The 19,668-nt window shown below is 36.7% G+C and overlaps 1 protein-coding gene across 2 annotated transcripts in view; it reads left to right on the forward strand.

Annotated features, from left to right (window-relative positions):
- LOC107086444 (inactive dipeptidyl peptidase 10-like) overlaps positions 1-11,850 on the forward strand; it is a 102,848-nt gene extending 90,998 nt beyond the window's left edge. For both annotated transcript variants that reach the window (XM_015377388.1, XM_015377389.1), the window contains exons 18-27: positions 799-897; positions 1,097-1,166; positions 2,154-2,282; positions 2,362-2,427; positions 5,439-5,493; positions 5,666-5,762; positions 5,965-6,023; positions 8,987-9,059; positions 9,198-9,271; positions 10,761-11,850. In XM_015377388.1, coding sequence (XP_015232874.1) covers positions 799-897; positions 1,097-1,166; positions 2,154-2,282; positions 2,362-2,427; positions 5,439-5,493; positions 5,666-5,762; positions 5,965-6,023; positions 8,987-9,059; positions 9,198-9,271; positions 10,761-10,889 — 851 coding nt within the window. In that variant the 3' untranslated portion in view covers positions 10,890-11,850. The remainder of the gene's footprint in view (positions 1-798; positions 898-1,096; positions 1,167-2,153; positions 2,283-2,361; positions 2,428-5,438; positions 5,494-5,665; positions 5,763-5,964; positions 6,024-8,986; positions 9,060-9,197; positions 9,272-10,760) is intronic.
- The last annotated feature ends 7,818 nt before the right edge of the window (positions 11,851-19,668 follow it).

Genomic DNA, 19,668 nt, shown 5'->3' on the forward strand with positions numbered 1-19,668 from the left:
TATAATGTGTTATAGTCATCCTAGTATAGTAACATTATGCCAACATTGACATGTCGTTGATCACTAGTGACTGTATGCTTAACCATAATCAGAAATTTTTTTTTTTTTTTTTTTTTAGCATAAGCAATTGTCAGCTTAGTGAAATAGGTCAAACTGTTCAATACAAATTTTTGATCATGGCATTAAATACTCTATTACCGGGAAATTTCTAGTTATAAAATTTCGGAACAATTTTTTTCCAGAGTACAGCGATTTTTTTTTTTTTTTTTTTTTTTGCAGTGAGTTAAATTTTAAGAGCAAAAGTGCAATGCTGAAATTTTTTTACCTTTAATGGTAAATTTACAATAAATCGCTCTTAAAGTCGACAAATTTAAAGAATTTTCTATAATAAGCCGAAGAGGAGGACACTTTGCTCTGTTTTGTAGTTGGTACCAGTTCAGTAGCTTAATTCACAGCAAAATGGATGCATTTCTGTTGCAAATTGACTCCCGCTGGAGCCCCCTTTATCCAGACATTTGTTTTGTTTATGAAAATAATTGGAAATCATGAGTAATTGTTAATTGTAACTATGAATTTGAAGTTAAAGAGAGAAATCATATAGAGATTATGTCGTTCTTTTCTTACTTCCCACCTCTAAATGCAATCATTTGCATTTTATCACCACCATGTCATGGTACTAATGAGGATATGCTTTTTTGCATTAATATTATATCATCACAGATTGCCATTTCAGAAAAAAAAGACCTGTTTTAATCCTTGAGCTAAGGAAAAACAGCTGTTTTCATTTCTTATTCACAGCATACTTCATCCTGGACAGCAACCTCCCCCTACGATCGGCGCTGGACACCAGAAGGAAGGCTAAGACCGTATTCGAGAATATCACCATTGACAACTTTGGTACAAATGATTTCTTAACAGCTGCATTAGAGCTCCACAGATAATTAAAACACACATGACATGACAATGGATTCTGTTAGTGTTTGAATGTGACACTCTCTACTACTGTGCCTGGCTTGCCGTCCCGACCTACTTTAATTTTCTTTGACCTTCCTTGGGTCACCTCCCCACTAGCTAATGTTTCTCTCTCTTCCTGCAGAGCTGCCTCTGAAGCTCATTTGTCCTCCGGGCTTCTCAGAGTCCAACCTCTACGGCCTTCTCCTCATCATGTGAGCCCTCGTCGCTTTATTATGATCCAGGCCTCGCTTCGACAAGGAGAAGCAACATTATCTCCCAGTTTGTTTCATACAAACTTCACAGCAACAAATCTTAGTGTCTAGTATCAGCCAAAAATATCGGCAGACAGACGTATCAGTCTGTCTCTACATTTATCCAAAACAATAAGCGCAAACGATTGTTTTTAACCAGATATATATTGTTAAAGTGACTAAATTTGACATGAGCGCACAGAAACGGGTTAAGGCAGGAGTAGGGGAGAAACTAAGTGAGCGCAGAGAAGATGTATAAACTCATGTTTGTGATATATTGGAAGCCTCATGGGATTAAATCTGCAAGAATATAAAAAAATGCATGTAAATATGCATGCATGTGCTTTAAATGCTGCTTGTACGAGTATAAGATTTATGTCAGCATTCTCACTGCACAGTTTCTCCTGTAGGAATTGAAGTAGAGGTAGCTTCTCTCTTAGTCGCTGCTCAAAATAAGAAATAGAAGAACATGTTCATCACTTTCTGAAGTCAGAAACAACAGAGTGGCTGATGGCTGGCCCTAAACTTGACTTTTCTGTCCTACTATAACAAAAATAAATATGATGAGGTTCCTGTTGGGACTTTAACTGGACCCGAATGCATTTGCTGACGTATTTAATGCGAACTGAGAGACATTCATGGCCTGTTGGAATTACGGAGCGCAAGTTCCAGAGTCCTCTATCGAAAAGTTAAAATGACAGCCGGGTTGTGTGTTTCACACTTTCATAAATGGACTAATAGAGCCTAAAGAGGATGAAAAAAAGGAAAAATTATTTTACAAGTCAGGCAATTGTAAGAACATGTATGTTCAGTATTTGAATTTGCGCAATGCACCTTTAACTAGCAAAACAACAGGGAATCAAAAATACTGTTCATAGCTATTATATGTTTTGTTTGTTTATAATTTTTTTTCTAAAGATGTAGTAAGTCGGACATGTTTTCTGACAGAGGCAGCATTCCCAGGGAACATACAGCAACAGAGAAATTTGCACTGGACTGGGATTGGGCGCTGGCCGTGTCACACCAGATCATAGTGGCCCGGTTTGATGGCAGAGGACCCGGGTTCAGGGGTCAAAGGTGCGAGAATATTTTTTGACAAGTTTCGTAGAAAGTTGCTCCAGATTAGACCTGTTGATATTTGTTGCTTTCTGTGCAGATCGCTGGAGCAGCCTTATCACAGACTCAGAACGGTGGATCTGGAGGACCAGATTGCAGCTCTGGAGTATGTAGCATTACATCAATATAAAGAAATATTCATTTATTATCACTGGAATCAAGAACTTAAGTCTACTTCATGTTTTTTTATGTGTTAAAACTCAAGTTAAACAACATGGACTTATAAATGCTAAATGTTTTTTTTTTTTATATTCCACTACAGCATCCCGGTTTTTGCTAACACAATGCCTAAGCAAACATCTTAGAGTAGCAGCTGTTCTTGTTAATTAACGTCCATCACTCTGCCTGTTTTTCTAGCAGCTGACATCCCTGCTAATGCTTCCAAAAATAAGTGCAATTAAAAAAAAATAAAGCTACAGACTCTTAATTGAAATATTATGAAAAGATGATTTAAAAATCGTTAAAAAAGACCTCTCTCTAAAGTACAGTATGAAAGCATCAGTTTGGTTCGCAAATTTCAATGAATGATCTTCAAAACGTCTGAAATAGACTAAATGTAGCCTGACAAACCAGACTAAATGTGAGATTAGATGTTTGATTTAGTCTGGCCGCAATGAATGAGACATCAGAAGATTGTTGATGAGAACAACCCGTTATCTTTCAAACCATGTCTGTGCCTATTGGCCAACGCTCTGACCAATGAGTGCACCTGACTGTGACATTGGAAGTGCGACAGAAAGCTGGTGGGGGAGTGTAAACCAATAGCCTGTTGGTAAAACGGCGAATACGTCTTTCTTAAAAATGAATGAGCGTAGAGCCTCTTCCTGCTCACGTTTCAATGAAAAACCCAAGTCTAATCCTTCCAAAACTGATTCCAAAGCTGAGTCAAAAATCGCCATCATAGCCAGCGGTCCTTCACCCTTCACACACGACTATGCCGAGAGAGGGCCACTGCAGACGAGCTGCGGTTAGCCCTGGCTGCCACTATCCCCGGAGGTTGGCTGGTTGCCGTGGTCCTATCAACTTCGGAAATTGTTTTTTTAATTAAGCATTAAATTGGTAAATTGACCATATAATGACGCTTTAAAGTATAACATTCTTGCCCCAAATGATCTTAAAACGTACTTTCATTGAGCAACAGAAAAGAGAACTTTTAACTTTCAATGGAGCGCTCCATGCTGCAGTGGATGCTACTGTTCAATAGTTGTTGCCATCTTCCTTGTTGTGCTTTCTCCAGTGTCACGCCCTCAAAACCCCGCCCTCTTTGCATCCAGAAATTCAAAACACATCTCTGTGTTGTGATTGGCCCGGCAGATATAGGGCCTGGGGCATTGATCGAGGGTAGACCACTGGCAAAAATGATTTTGGCCGCTGGTGGGTGGGGCTAGTTTACTAGGCTAGACTAAATGGAGATCCCATATAGACTTTAAAGCATGGTGGTGGGGGCGTGATGGTTTGGGTTTGTTTAGCCATGACAGGACCTGTGCTTCTTGCAGTCTTTAAGTGGACAATCAGCTCCTATGTGAGTACCAAAGGACCCTTGTCTCAAATGTTCTTGTGTTCTTAACGCCCTGCAGCAACCAGGTCAATCAGGGTATATCAGAGGCCCAGAACCATTCCCTCCAACTATGGATGTATATCAAGACATTTTGATAGTAATATTAAATACATATGCTTCCAAATCCCCCTCATAGTTGTATTAAAGACAACCATTGACATAATTGGAACTTATTGAGCTGTTGGTGAAGATTCTCAGTCATCAAGGTCATAGTCATTCCAACAAAAGTCAAAAACAATCCGCTGGACTTTGTTTCCAAGTTTGAAGACGTTTCTCTTCCCATCCAGGAAGCTTTTTCAATTCAAAATGTCAGGAATAGCCTTGAATTTGAGGTTTTATACAGTAGCAACAAGCGACAAGGCTTTGTTGAGCTACTGTATAAAACCTTAAACTCAACAGTACTCCACTAACTCCACTAAAGTACAGAATGCTTTGCTGCGCTACATGTAGCCAGGAAAATGCAGCCTGTGAAACTCTGCTCTGGGTCACACAGTCGCTCCCTCGCTTAAATATAGAAATGGAGCCACGACTCTGACCTGAGGAAAACGCTTCAACCAGCAGGGTCGCTTTCACCTACAGACAGCCTGCTCTCCGTGCTATAAAGGGAATTATGTTCTTTTATTGCTGCAAGCAAAGAACACATTTTGTAAATGGAAATTAAAGAAAACTCAATCAAGAAACGAAACTTGAAAAAACTTCTGAGTAAAACAATGTTTTGAGAGTAAGCATGCTCTTTTCCTGTTTTACTTTAACGTTTTTTTATATCATGTTTTTTTCTAATAGTATTTTTTCAAGCTTTTATTTTATGTTTTTAGATTTTTGTTATTTAAATACAATTACATATCCTTTTTGTATAATTTATTTTCTGTATTTCTTTTTTATTCTGTTTTACCTTACTTGTTTTTTGTATTTAGTTGCTTTATTGTTTTTTCTGCTTTTTAGTTAATTGTTTTTTACGTTGTTTTTTTTTACTGTGTCATTTTAGTTGTTCTGGTGATTTTCTATTTCCTTAGTCGCTTTATTTTTCCTGTTTTTTAGTTTATTGTTTTAATGTTGTTTTATTCTTATCAATTTCTTGTTTTTTTCCCGTTTTATTTTAGTTGTTTTATTGTTTTTCTTTGGTTGCTGTATTGTTTTTTTTTTTTGTTTAGTTCATTTTTTATCATCAAGTTTCTTTCTTAATTAATCAATAATAATTTAATTTCCCTGGGGTATTTTTTTATTGAGTGTAGTTGTTTCATCAGTTTTTTTTTAGTTGTTTCACTGTGTTTTGTATCACATTCCTTAATGTATTATAGAGTGCATAGTTTTAATATATTGTCTTGTGTTGTGTCTTGTGTTAACTGGGGACTGTTGGTGTTGGAATTTTGGGAAATATAAACTTAGGGGCCCGTGTCTTATTATCTAGCCCCTGGCCCAGCAAAGGCTGTTACCTGGCCTGCTGCTCACCACAAGAGGGAGCTCTAATTCTAACAGTGGTGATATTTAGAGAACCTTGGGTTATGTCAAAAATTTGTAAAGTTACTTTTTTGTGTGTGTGTTTTTTTCTATCCTCCCAGCTTTCTGATGAGGCTGCCGTATGTCGATGGGAATCGTGTTGGAGTTTATGGACAGGTTTGTCCGTCAGACTAAAGCTGGATAAATCAATCTATATCAGTCAGTAATGTGAAAATCATCGTTTCTGTCTGTAAACTGCATCTTTATTTGACTTTTACAGACCAGGTTTAGTTTTCTTACTATCTTATGTTTCCTCCATACATTTTCTGAATCCACCTGTCCTCTGCAGGGTTATGGGGGTTACCTGACTCTGATGATGCTGAATTCAGAAAGGCTGATTAGATGTGCAGCAGCTCAGGCTCCCATCATTAACTGGACCATGTACGGTGGGTAAAACACTTATTGCTTTTGGTGCCAAACCTCCAGATCTTTCACATTGTTTCATCAAGGCAGGGAGACTTTAATTATACTTTAGCTCTGCCTTTTGGGATTTAGGCTTCGAGAATTTTTAAGATGAAAAGCTCCGACATTTATTAGAAGTGTGTCGTTGAGTGGACTTTAATCAACCTCGCCCTGCTTCAATTTCAGCCTCTGCCTTCTCCGAGAGGTACTTTGGATTGCCTTCTACCGAGGAGAGCAGATACCACGTAAGCTGCTCTTTCTAATTATAATCTTGGTGCTTATTACTTTATTTCCCTGTAGGAATTCATGCACATCTGGAGTTTAAACTACAAAAAAAAAGAAAAAAGTCACCATTAAAGACAAATAAGTCTACTTCCCTTTGTTGATGAATGTTGCATAGTAAAGAGAGTTGACATTTGAGCTTTTATTACACAGCCGAAGGTGAAATGCCATCTGTGGGTCAGCAACTTCCTTTTAAGGTGATGATTTTAAATGTAGCATCCAGCAGGGGGCACCAGGGAGAGCTGCAAATCAGCAGGTCTAACCCTTACAGCATTATTGCTGTTGCATTGCAACTGTTACCCTTTCTAGCACAGAACTAAAGCTGTAAAGGTTATGCCTTCATCTTATTTATCTTTTTTTTTTGGATGAAGTCATAATTATACCAAAAACACAAATGCGTAACAAATACTCTCTAAACAGACAGGTTCAGTGTGGCACCCGAGAGGTGCAATCGTCTTAAATAAAACCATAAAAACCAAACAGACTGCAGCGATTGTGAGCAGGGCTCTAAAAAGTTTAATCGGTTAAAGTCCAATAAAAAAGAGATAAAAAGACAAGTTAAAAGGGAAAAGGGTTAAAAAGAAAGATAAAAATACAGATGGTGAAGAGCAGCAGAGTCAATGGCCCAGTCTGTTAAAAGACGCACTCTTGGCGGGTATAATGGAGGGCACCGTCCACCCCAGCGCTGGATCCTCGTTCCGGTACGCTGCGCGTGTGGGCCTCTCCAGCATAGCTGGCCTTAGCGAGGTCATCTCCAACACGCGCCTCCACCGTCAGTCCCCAAACCTCTCCCGCTGCTTCTCTCTCACCCGCTCCGTCCGGCTCCCTCCAAGATCGGCCTTCCCATGTCCGGTCTGTCTCCCCAACCAAACCTTCCCATGTCCGGTGTCTGTCTCCCCAACCAAACAGCTGCCTTTTTAAATCAGCGTCCCAGTCGGCACGCTGCTTGGTTGATGTGGAACACCTGTGCCGTTGCTGTGGGCGTGTCCAGGTGTGAGTGGCAATGTGGCCTCCAAACAAAATCCAAAAAAAACATGCAATACACAAAATTGAAAACAAGAAAACAAGTTCAAAAATAAAGAAAAGCCAAAATTAGAAAACATGCAACAACTAAACAAAAAGGCCACATTACCACATCAGATGTCCAGGAGTCCAAAGACAGTTCAGGCAAACCGTTCAGAGGGGAACAGGTAGGCTCACTGGTTGAGATCAGGATCACGAAATCAGAAACACCACGGATCTCTAAAAAACACTAACGCAAGAGAGAACAAGAATTGCCTATTTATTGTGTTTGATCTTCAAAGATATAAAGGTTTTCTGTAAAGAAAAAGATAATTCGTTTAGAAATCCAAGGTTTAAAGTTAAAATCATTGCTTAGAGGTTCCCCCAATGTGAAGGTTGCAGTGTATTTTTCCCTATTAAGTGGGTTGCTTAAAACTGGGCCACGCTGCTCTATTTTGGTGCCTCTCACAGCAGGAGGCGTGATATGCTTTGGATTTATAAAAAAAAAAAAAAAAAAAAGCAAATGTAACATGATCTGATCAGACAAAATTTAGCCGGCTTTATTTAAAACCTACTGAAAAACCTACTGAAAAAAAAATTGGATTTCTTTCTAATCATAATATAAACTTTTCTCAACTTTGATTTAATTTGAAATAATCATGTGGTTGATACACGTCCCACTTGTTCATATGCTTTTATTTTTAACTGACGATTTCTATGAATTACTGCTATTTTATTTTTTTGGCCCTATTTGAATGTTTTTTTTTTGGCCAAATTAGTTTTTCCCCTACCATTTCATATAGGGTGTTTTGCTTACATTCTAAGCAATTTAACTAAGTAATTTAACTAATCGATTTTAAGTAATTTTACCTATAATAATAACAATAATGTACGTATTAATCACCTTACATCTACTTCACCGGATGTTGCTGCTGAATTTACATGATTATAGTTAGTTTATATATTACATTGTTTTCTATACATGCATTGTTGTATGGTTGTGTTGAATCGCAGAACACCACCTATTGATTACTAACATTAATACCTCTGTTTTTGTTTTTATCTGTGTGCATATAAAAACAAAGCATGCTTCATAGCCTCCTTGGTTCAATGCTTAGCCTCCCTCTAGTACCTAGAGAGAAAAATGTGGAGCCATCACTGTTGCAGATACCCTCAGAAGAATAAAAAAGATTCTCAATAAGTGGTCCAAATGAGCTCTATTTGATTTTTTTCTCTTAAAAAAAGTAAAACATGAGTTTTAATACAATTTAAGAAGGACTGTAAATGTAAAAAACTCATTTATAACCCTTTGAATAAAACGGAATCTGTTTCATTATTCTGAAAAAAAAAATTTATTAAATGTCAAAGAGACAACATTTTCCTAATAAAGTTAATTCATCGGGTTTTGAATATAAAGTGAGAAATGACAAATAAATACGCCAAAAAATTCAAACCAAATACTGGTAAATATTCAGGTGATTCAACGACTCTGGATAGTAAGAAAAAAACATTTAATTGGCCTTTTAAACATGGATTTTAACATAAGAAGAAAAGACAAAAATCAAACTGCCAGTTTACATTTTTATAGAAATCTAATAGTATATTTTTTTTTAAAACTCATCATATTTAAACAAGATTTTAAAAACAACCTGACAACCCACAATTTTGTGAAAATAAAAAGCACACAAAAAAGTACTTTCTCATTTTATGTTTATTCAGGGTGCATAATATAGATCTGCTCTTATTCTGAAAGTCTGCTGGAATTTCTGGGTCACTTTATCTCTTGTTTTTAACTAAGTAAATTGTTTTTTGTGTCATACCTTCATTAGGATTTGCCAATTGGCCTTGTTTTTGGTATTTCTATTTTTATTTTTTATTTTTTTTCCCAAAGTTTTAACAGCTTTAATACATTTTCCATGTTTAGGCATCCAAAGTGCTGCTTGACATGAAAGGCATCGAGGGAGGAACTCTGTTTCTGGCCCATGGCACGGCTGACGGTAAAATCATCCTCCTCACACAGAAATGTTTTGCAGCATCTTTACTTCTGTAACGTGAATCATAAAGTCCATCTTATTTTTTATGTGAAAAGAATCTTTTAACAGTTAACATGAGTGTCTTTGTGTTTTTGTGCGCAGCCAACGTTCACTTCCAACACTCAGCTGAGCTCATCAAACACTTGATAAAGATTGGGGCAAACTACACTATGCAGGTAAAAACCCCGCTCATCGGTAGATTGGCAGCTTTAATTGGTTGAAATTGCTACTTTGTTTGTAAATTTAGCTGATTTCTGTTCCATACAGAAATCCTATTAAAATTCAATGTTTGCAGATTGATGTAATCCAATTAAAACTCAATAACATGTTTGGTATGTTGAGATTAACACTAAAAATGGAGACAAAAAGTTCAAAAATGAAAATCTGAGTGGTTTAATAATACATATGGAGAAGCTTCTATATAGAGAAAAGGAAGAAGAATGGCCTTAGATATAAGTTAGTTCATCATGGGGGTTTGAAACAGTTGAGGATTCTACAAATAATAGACTGAGAAAAGGCCAATAACAAAAACACAATAAAACTAAACTAGACACAAAGACCATTACAAACCAAGGAGGAAAGTATCAATGAAATAAATGTTAAATTAGATACACAAAAAACAGGAAAAAATGTATGAGACCTAAAGAAATATGACAAATATGGCAAGACCATTTTAGCAATAATTAACAGAGGAAACCAAGCTAAGGAAAGTGAAAATACAAATCAAGGAGTAAACTATAAATGCAGTAAAATCTAACTAAAATAAAAAAAATAGTGAAGAAAAACAAAATATTGAACCTAAAGAAATTATACTTGCAACACAATTTTAACAAAATTCAAAAAACAGAAATAAGCTAAATATGGCAAGAAGTTTTAAACATAAACAAAACAATAAAAACAAAAGTTAAAATTTAAACCCCAAAACATATGATCATCACACTCAGTTCAGTTCGCATTGATTAAATACAATTTTTATAAAAGATCTGATTAGATTCAGGTTAACATGTATTAACAGATGAGTTGTAGTGTGAAAAATTACTAGACTTCACTTGTTTTCATTTGCTGTTTGTTGTATTCTTAAAGTAATATGCTTAATAAAATATCATTAAGCCATTTCTACACTCAATCACTTATTAAATGCAAGTCATTTAATATCCAATATAATCTGATTTAATAAAATTGTTCCTAATCCCACTTCAATCCCAGTGTGGGAGAGTCAGCTTGAAATCCAAACACAGAATTTGCTGATAAATCAACACAAAATCCTTCTTTTTTGGTTTCGGACAATTTACGACCCTGTTGTGAAAGGACCACTTCAGACTAATTGAACATGGTTCAATTAGTCTGGACCATGAACTAATTTTGAACTGCAATGAGAAAAAATATTCATTCTGGCTAGGAAATTATTTTTAATCATTTCATATTTTATGACTTGTCACTCTGCAGCATCTACACATTCTAACCAAATGTAATGCGACAGAATTAATATATATATATATATATATATATATATTGGATAAAATAAACTGAATAGTTTATCCTCAGGTTCAATGAAAATAATTTTATTTATTTATTTTTTTTTTTGCATATTTAAAGTTCCTCGTTCTTGTCTGGGCAGAAAAAGTTTTGATTGACCTTGTTTTTTAATTCTCATGCCTAACTCAGATCTATCCGGACGAAGGCCACTTCCTGTCGACACGCAGCCAGATCCAGCTGACTCAGTCCCTAATTGGATACTTCACAGGATGCTTGCTCGACATGTCGTTGTTACTTGAACAGCGGGACGACGAATGAAAGGAAAAGGGGGCTTATTAATGTGTGCGGTAAACCAAATGTGTGTTTTATACCAGTAGCACCATTATTGACGGACAAAATAAGCTTCTTTGTGACATATCAGACTTGTATAAAATGCTCTCAAAGTGCAGCCGCTGTATATTCAGTGTTGTTAGCGAGACTGTTGTTATCAGCCCTGACTGAGAATTGTAAGGCCTCATTTACCCCCAATGAGATTCATTTGTTGTCTTCTTTTTTAATTTAAAAAGTATTGACCTTATTTATTAATTTCATCTAATTGTAAAGTATTTTACAATTAAATAAACAAAAAATAGGTTTAATCACAGAGTGTAGCACCTGGAGGTGAAATGTATATAGATTACAATAATAAATAGAAAACCTTGGTGCCAAATATTGATATTTTAACCGCAAACTATTCTTTTTTTTTACCCTGATAGAAGATGTATGGATATTTTTACATTGATGAGTAATTTGGACATTTCAATTCCTTTTCTGTTGTGAAATTAGGCCTAAAACCTGAAAGCTGGATTCTGTCTGTTAACCGAGTTTTTAAAAGTTCCTAAAATCATCATGCAAAAAATGTAGAAATTTCAAGTTTGACTTGGATATTCTCTGATTGTGAAAAAAATAGAAACATTTTTTATGATAAAGGGCATAAATATGCAATATTAATACTAGGAAAGCACTCGGACAGCGCATAAATTCTGCCCTATATTGTGACTTACACATATAGGTAAAACATGCACATCATCGTCATTGCCAAATCTAAATGAATTGTTCCTTGGCATAAGGCGCAGCTCTGGTAAAAAAAAAAAAAAATCCATAAAATGCATTGATATGTTTTCAATTTATCCTGCTAACAAACCTTCTAACAAACCTTCCCTTTTCTTGTGTTTTTGTCATCAGTGAAATACCTCCGAAATTTTTTGAGTCCAATGCCGATGCTGTTAATAGTCACTACTGCCACCCTCTGGTTTAGTTGGGAACTGCTATGTTAGAGAATTATGTAAAAAATGACTTTATCCAGATTATGATCTTAACCAAAATTTTATAGATTGTTCATTGGCATGATGTACACCTCTGATAAATCATTAAAATCTGTCCACAACTTTCAAGTTACCCTGTGGACAGACAGACAAACAAACATGCAAACTCAATTAAATTCAGTTTATTTTTTATAGCACCAATTCACAACACATGTCATCTCAAGGCACTTTCCAGTTCACCAGATCATACAGTCAGATTGATTCAACGTTTTCTATCTAAGGAAAACTCTCCTAAAAACATAACCTCCTTGGCTGAAGTACCAAGAATATACCCAGAAATTGTAATATTTTATATTTCCCACCAAAAAAGTTATGATTTAACTTTAATATATCACACTACAAACTTTTACAATATTATTTGGGGAGAATCCAACTGCATAAAACTTAAATATCTTTTCAAGTTATAACAATCTTGCTTTAATTGCAAGAGGAGTCCTACATTTTTGCAGATATGCTTAGCTTCTACGGTAAAACGTATCTCCCCTGCTAGCTGTCAGATAATAAGGCAGTCGAGGATTTTTAAACTTGGATCTTGCACCTAATATCAAGCACATTGTTTTCAAATTCCTGCTAACTTTTACTAAAGATTGGAAGTTAGTCCTTGAGGAACTCCAACAACTGTACGATCACCACAGCCATGTGTTCAGAGGTATCTAGTTATGAAGTTAAACTTTAATTTCTGCCAAACTGATATGCTCAACAATAAATGAACTAATATAGTAGGACCTTTTAACCTTTAGCCACTTAAGGCACTAGACCTGTAACTTTAATGTGAAGCTGCCGCAAAAGTAAAAACATTATCTCATAGTGCAGACTGCAAACGGTAGCTTGTAAGCGTATGTAACTTTATGGCTATTTACTGAAATAGGTTTTAATGAGTTGATGTAAAAAACAATCTTACTCTTGGAGAGAGTCATTTAAGCTGGTAATCTATTGCTGAGTTCAAATTCATACGCTGTATCCTCCGAAGGCCATATTCATAAGCCGATTACACAAAAGCGCGGCACCGAGGTCTGTTCGGGTTCCAAGACTCCTCGTTAGGCGGCCGACAAATGCGTCCTTCGTTTTGCCCATTTTGAAGGACAGGTCCGGTGTATCCTAGGTAGCCTTAGATATCCCGTGATTCAATGCGAGCAAGTCGGCTTCTCCCTACTCAGAGGAAAAAGGTACTTGGCGCCCGAACAGTGGTGAATATTGGAAGTGCAGTTTAATCTAATCTAATCTGAATTTAATGAACATAGTTGTTTTAAATGCATATTGAATCACATATGTGGCGGGTAATGTTCAGTTTATTGAAATGTGTTTATCTGTTCCTGTGGAAATGGGTTTGGCTGATATTTTAGGACAGATTCTAATATATTTGCAGTGTTGGGGACTATAAATCTGATACGGTTCAGCTGTTGAAGCTGCTTGAAAATGTTATTAACACCCAGAACAGCAGTGAGAAGTTCGGTATTCATTCTTTTCCTGCATTGTGTGTCAACTCTCCCGGTTGCTAGGCGACAGAGCGTACGGCGGTAAAAGCCGCGAAAGGCTGGACCTGTTTGAATCAACAGCCAAAACTCTTCCTATCTCTTCATTTTCACGGACCTCGATGGACCGAGTCGAGATAGGCCGGGTCCTTGGACGATGCAGCCTTTGAACTCGAACACACCTAATATTTTTTTTGTTCTCTTTTTGTGCTGGGCTAGTTAAAGGTATACTATGCAACCGGAGTTGATTTTCCAGTGAGGCTCCCCCCAGAGGGCGAAAGTAAAAGTGCACTGTCGTAAATATGCTCAGCTGTTCTCCTGGTTTCTCCGTCATTTCAGGCGCGGTTGTTTTGAGTTTAGCAGACAGAAGAACGCAATAAATCACCATGTCTACTGCGGTAGAGAGCCCTTTTCCTCTTTCTTGCCTGCTCCGACATGGGCTTTCACTGTTTTCTTGCTGGTTCCGCCATGATAACTGCACAAATATCGCCACTGCGCTAGCAACGAGTATGCCTTTCACTGGGGGGCATGTAGCAGTTCTCGCCGTAAAGCAAGACCGACTCTCGCGATGCAGGAGACTTCTGAGCCTGTGGGTGCGGGCCGAGGGCTCCTGCAATTGCAAGTACGGTATTTCCCCTACAGACCACCAGGGCGGCCGAGAATACCTTTGTTCAACCTGAAATGACTCATTTAATCATCCAAAACGTTATGGAACACATTAATTAACTGAAAAATGTTGCATAGTATGCCTTTAAGAGCAGAAGGAGCCAAGCTCAGATTAAAGCATGAAGGTTTATTTCTGATTTAAAGAACCTGATGAATATTACTGGAAAAAGAGCTTTACTACCATGAGAAAAGCAGGTAAAGTTAGCTCTCGTGTTAAAAGGGCACTCAGACAGCCATAAAGTGGCGATCTGGGTCACATGACCTATTCAGTGATCGAGCTGATTCATTTTCAAGTTATATAGGTGAGTTAAATACTGTGTTAAAGACCTGAAAAAACATTCAGCATACTGTATCTCAAATTAAGCTTATTCTCAAAACATGTATGTGGTTCTTTAAAATAAACCAAAAAAAAACATATTTTTGGATATCATCTGAATTAATGTTATCAGTTGTTAGCTTCTAATCGTTGGGGAGAGCCAGTGGAAGTTGAAAATAATGGGTTAAATGTTTTCTGTCAAGGTTGGGTGGAAGTTGGTTGAGGACCCAAAGGCAGAGATGAGTTCTTGCAGTTTTATTTGATGTGGTAGCAACAGAAGATTAAATCCAATCAATGACCTGCAGGGAAATCAGGAACCAAAACACAGAGACACTCAAGAGGACCATGTAGTAGGAATGGAGTAATGAAGAGAAACCAGCACAGGAGGAGAATGGGTGGTGTTCCCTTTCAGAGGCTGCGTCCTCCAAGGATCTGGGCTAACTGCACTGGGACCCTGGATGTTCATGAAAATTAGGAGGCCGGAAGAGTTTCGGCTATTGATTCAAACAGTTCGAGTCTTCTTATGCATTCACTGCCCCTCTCTCTGTTCCCCAGCAACAATAGTTGATGCACAAAGAAGGCAAAGAATGGAAACCGAACTTCTCACTAGTGTTCTGGGTGCTAATAACATTTTCGAGGAGCTTCAGCGGCAGTACATTCGTCATGAATGTCATATTTATAATCCCAACCCTGCAGAGATATCCGCTGTTGAGCAAGTCCCAATGCTGTATCTGGTGTTTGCCATTACGTGCTATTATCCAAGTCATCTTGAAAACATCTTTGAAATGCTGGCTACATATTAGGTGTTTTTTCTCTGGCCAGAAGTTCGAAAATCGAACCTCTTCAACTTGTCAATCCAACGATGACCCTGTGGTGCATCATGAATTGGAAAGGTGAAACTTTTACCCACTGTATTACAACATGCATCTGCCATGCACATGGGCATTGTCTATTTTACTATAGCTCTCGTCAATTTCAATGGTGAAGTCCTCTCGAAATCTTAAGTAATTGTTGATTGCAGTTGTGTCTGGTACTTCCCATTGATTTTGCTGGTAAAGCGGGGAGAATGGCGCTAAGCTTACCGCATCGTGACATCACTTATATTTGGGCAAAAATGGCTGTTCGTCAGGGATTTCGACAAAAATGATTGGTTTCAGTTTATTACTGATTTGAATTAAATAAACCACTGTGAACGCATTAGTTTTTAGGTATAAATAATGATCCATTGATTATTCCTTCCTGACCGGACTTGTAAGGACCAGCCAAGTACCAGAGAAGGAAAGTGGGAAATTCTTAATGGCTACTACTGTAGGATACACCAGACCTGTCCTTCAAAACGGGCAAACAGAAGGCTGCAATATTCGGCAACCGAGGTGTCTTCCAATCCGAATAGACCTTAGCGCCATGTAATGACGTAAACGGACGAAGCTGGCCTTCGGAGGATGCAGATCCTGAATTCAAACTCAGCATATGTATGGGAGACTGGGTTGATCAGCTGACAAGAAGCAGGTGTGGATAGAAGCAACTAGAAGCTAGGGGAGATGAGACTGGCACAACGGGGCAGTAGAGAGTAACATGAAAAAATGGCTAGAAAGCAACTACAATGACACAAAATGGGGAAGAAACCAATGACCAAGAAAACGCAAAGCAACTGAAAACTCATTAAAAAAAAACAAAAAAACAACAGCAGTCCACAAAGGACACAACCATGATATTTTCTTTCTGTTTAGCTCACCTGAACCGCTGTTACAGATAAAATAAGTATTTTATATATTGCAGACAACAATTCATCCCCTCTGTAAAGAATTGTTGGTTTTCATTTTTCAACATCAGAGAATATTCCAAGTTTTTTCTTGCAAATATTTGTAATTAATTAAAACATTTCTGAGGATTTAGGCTGAAATGTACTCCTATGTGGCTAAATGTTATATTTCTTTCTTTTTTTTTTTTTTTTACCAACAATAGGTCCGTGTACTCAATCATAGGTCTAAGATAGAAAAGCCTGACCCATGAGTGTATAGTTTATCCTCATTTTTTAACATTAGGACATCATTTCGGGGTGACTCAGTCTCGGCTTGTTGTACACAGCAGTAACTCTAACTAAATGTGCAATCTTAGAGGTTAAAGTGTGTTTTCTTAAGTCTTCTGGGTGTTTGTACAGATTTATTTATTTATTACTATTAAAAGTAGGCTTTTATTTAAATGTCGCACCAGTTTTGTGGTGTTTTTCTTTTGTGTCCAGGTGACAATATTACATATTTTCTGCCATTTAAAATGTGTTTTTTTATTTTTCGTTTATTTCTTTTTACATGCAACCTTCATTGGGAGTACTTTTAAGTCCCTTAATGTTTCTTTAGTTTCCCTAAATGTCAACACTCAAACAGTGTTTTGCTTTTAAACTAATTTCCTGTTCGTGTGGTGCACATTTCCAGTAGAGTTAGTGCACTCCCAGCCGCTTGAGGATCTTTTCTTCTCTGAAATATGTCCTAGTTAAAGTGTGGGTTCATAAAGCTCTTCATTTAAAAGCTCTGTGTGTGTCCAGAGCAACAGAGTGAACTCCTCTGCGTGATTGTGGGTAAGAGAACGAGTCGCACAATTACCGTCCGCCTCACACGAGGGCCATTAATCACAGGATGAGTGTTCTGGACGACGTGCGCTCAGCATTTGGAGTTCATTTCCATATGAAAAACACCAGGAAAGTAAACAACCAAGCGGCATTTACAGCCAACCATGGAGGCGAGTAACCTGAGCGGTCAGATGTGGACACAAAAAAATATTTCTAACATTACATGGATGATATAACTCCCACAAATCCATATCTATACCTGCTTTATGATGGGAAAAAAAGAGAAAAATCTGGTTTAGAGAAGAAACTTAGGTTGTTGGCTTGTACTACTTTTCTGGAAACTGCAATTAATTTTGGATGAATGATGAAAAAGCTGTTGTAATCTTTTGCTGTTTTATTATTAAAGATTACTGAAATATTCTCATTGGGGTTTACTTTGATTAAAAGAACCAAATGAAAAGAACACCTGTCCACCTTACAACACATACCTCTTGCTCAAATGATGCTGTGATACACTATTACATCTCCATGCATTAAAATACAACAGAAATATTCAATTATTTCAGGCTTCAATCAGAACTGATGGCTGGGGATCCGTTCTAATGAAAACCAAAATTACTTAATATTAGATCAGACACATAAGAGCAAAATTTTTAAATGTAAAATTGTATGTTTAGCCCTACGCCATCATTGTTTCAGGAGGGACTTATGTGCACATTTTACAGGTAAGGGAAGCAGTAAAAAGTCATTGATGAACACAAGCTGTTATATCCGATAATTACCCATGGAAAGTTAAGTTTAAGGAAAACAAGGGAAAAATGACCCAAATCCAATAAAAGCAAGATAGTTTTAATTATCTTGAAGTTTTTTTTAGAGGTATACAGTCAATGAAAAGAATACATACTGTCACTAGTTGCAATTACATTACAAATACCTGCAAAACGATGTCAATATTGTGTTAATTTAAAAAAAAAGTAGTTTTGTTTCAATTGTGGTAATTCTAATAATTAAGAAATGCAACTAACTTGCACGCAAATATGTTTGTTTAAGCAAACAACAGCATGGTATTGGCAGATGTAGATATATAAATTTTTCAGCCACAGTTCTAATGCTCACTGGGCTCATTGTCACAAACTAACTACCGTATAAAAAAATATCCAGTCTCATTGTGAATGAAAATATGCCTTTTAAATGGCAGTTAGGTCCAGTTACAGATCACCTGACTGTGAAAAATGCATTTCCTTTGCAGTTTTGCGAAATCTAAAGTTTCAGTATCATCAGAGTATCAAAACATTTTATCAAAATTGCAGTGTTTCTATTTAGCAAATGTATGTTTGTAATTACAATTTGAGCAATTTAATGTTTTATTGATGCTAAATGCTATTGACTGCATTTGAGGGAAAGTCACAAATGGTCAGTACTGTAAAAGCTGGGTGTTTGTCCAACCTTCATAGGGGAAAATTTAGTGGAAGGATAAAGTGTGGTTATACGATTTTACATCAGCAAAGGTTTTACTCCTGTTTTATTCCTGAAATTAGCAAGAGAAATAGACAAGACAACTGACCAGAAGAAAAACAAACTGAACTAATATGGAAAACCCCTAACGCATAATAGAATACGGCAAGACCCAAATATAAAAACTGATAAAAGGGTTGAGGAAAAACCAATAAAAACGGATTCATAATGTTAGCATAAGAGAGAACTAACAAAAGTAAATAAAAAAACTAAAAAGAGCCCCTAAAATGATAGTCCATTTTTAACAATAAAACGTCTTTAAGCTCCTGGTTAGCACATGTATCAAAGCAAGGGACAATCTTCCCTATATATGCTATATGCTTTGAATTCATGGAATTATTAGATGACGTTGGTAATTTCCACTATTATTTTAATGGTATTTAGCTAAATTTGTCCATAAATCCAGATTAAGCAATGTTTAACTCATGCAGGTTCAGGACCTGAACCTGCATGAGTTTATATTTGTGCTTTTAAATTCAGAAAAGACATAAATTATCATCTTCGGACTAGAATCTTTGTAAGAGACGCTGTTTAGTCAGTTGGAGGGTATTCAAATAGCTTAGTAATGTAAAAAAATAAATAAAACAAGTTTGTATTGTAATTGTTATCAGGAAGTCCACAAAATATATTTAAAAGCCTTAAGGTGATGCAAAGCATTGATTCAAGTTCAGATGAAAATAAAAATGAAAATTTTTTATTCTCCCTATTTAGTTTCCATTTATCTCCCTGATAAAAATAGAGCAGAATTTAAAATGATTAATTTCAAGTTTTTAAATAACCAAGCTCCATCTAATATCAGAGATCTGATTGTTCCTTATGTTCCTAACAGAGCACTTCGCTCTCAGTCTGCAAGTTTACTAGCGTTTCCTAGAATTCCTAAAAGTAGAATAGGAGGCAGATCTTTTAGTTATCAGGCTCCTCTCCTGTGGAACCAACTACCAGTTTTAGTTCATGAGGCAGACACCCTGTCTACTTTTAAGGGTAGGTTTAAAACTTTCCTTTTTGTTAAAGCTTATTGTTGGAGTGGCTCAGGTTATCCTCACCTGTCTCTATAAGTATGCTGCTTTAGGCTTAGACTACTGGAGGATAAGGCAACACTTTTCCTCAGTTTGCTTCATCCTATCTCTATTCTCTAAGTCTACAGTATTTCTTAGTTCAACCCCTAACTTTATGTTCTCACTGCTTTTTCTCATCACAG

The sequence above is a fragment of the Cyprinodon variegatus genome, unplaced genomic scaffold (assembly GCF_000732505.1).
Source record: "Cyprinodon variegatus isolate N-32 unplaced genomic scaffold, C_variegatus-1.0 Scaffold153, whole genome shotgun sequence".
Classification (NCBI taxonomy): Eukaryota; Metazoa; Chordata; class Actinopteri; order Cyprinodontiformes; family Cyprinodontidae; genus Cyprinodon; species Cyprinodon variegatus.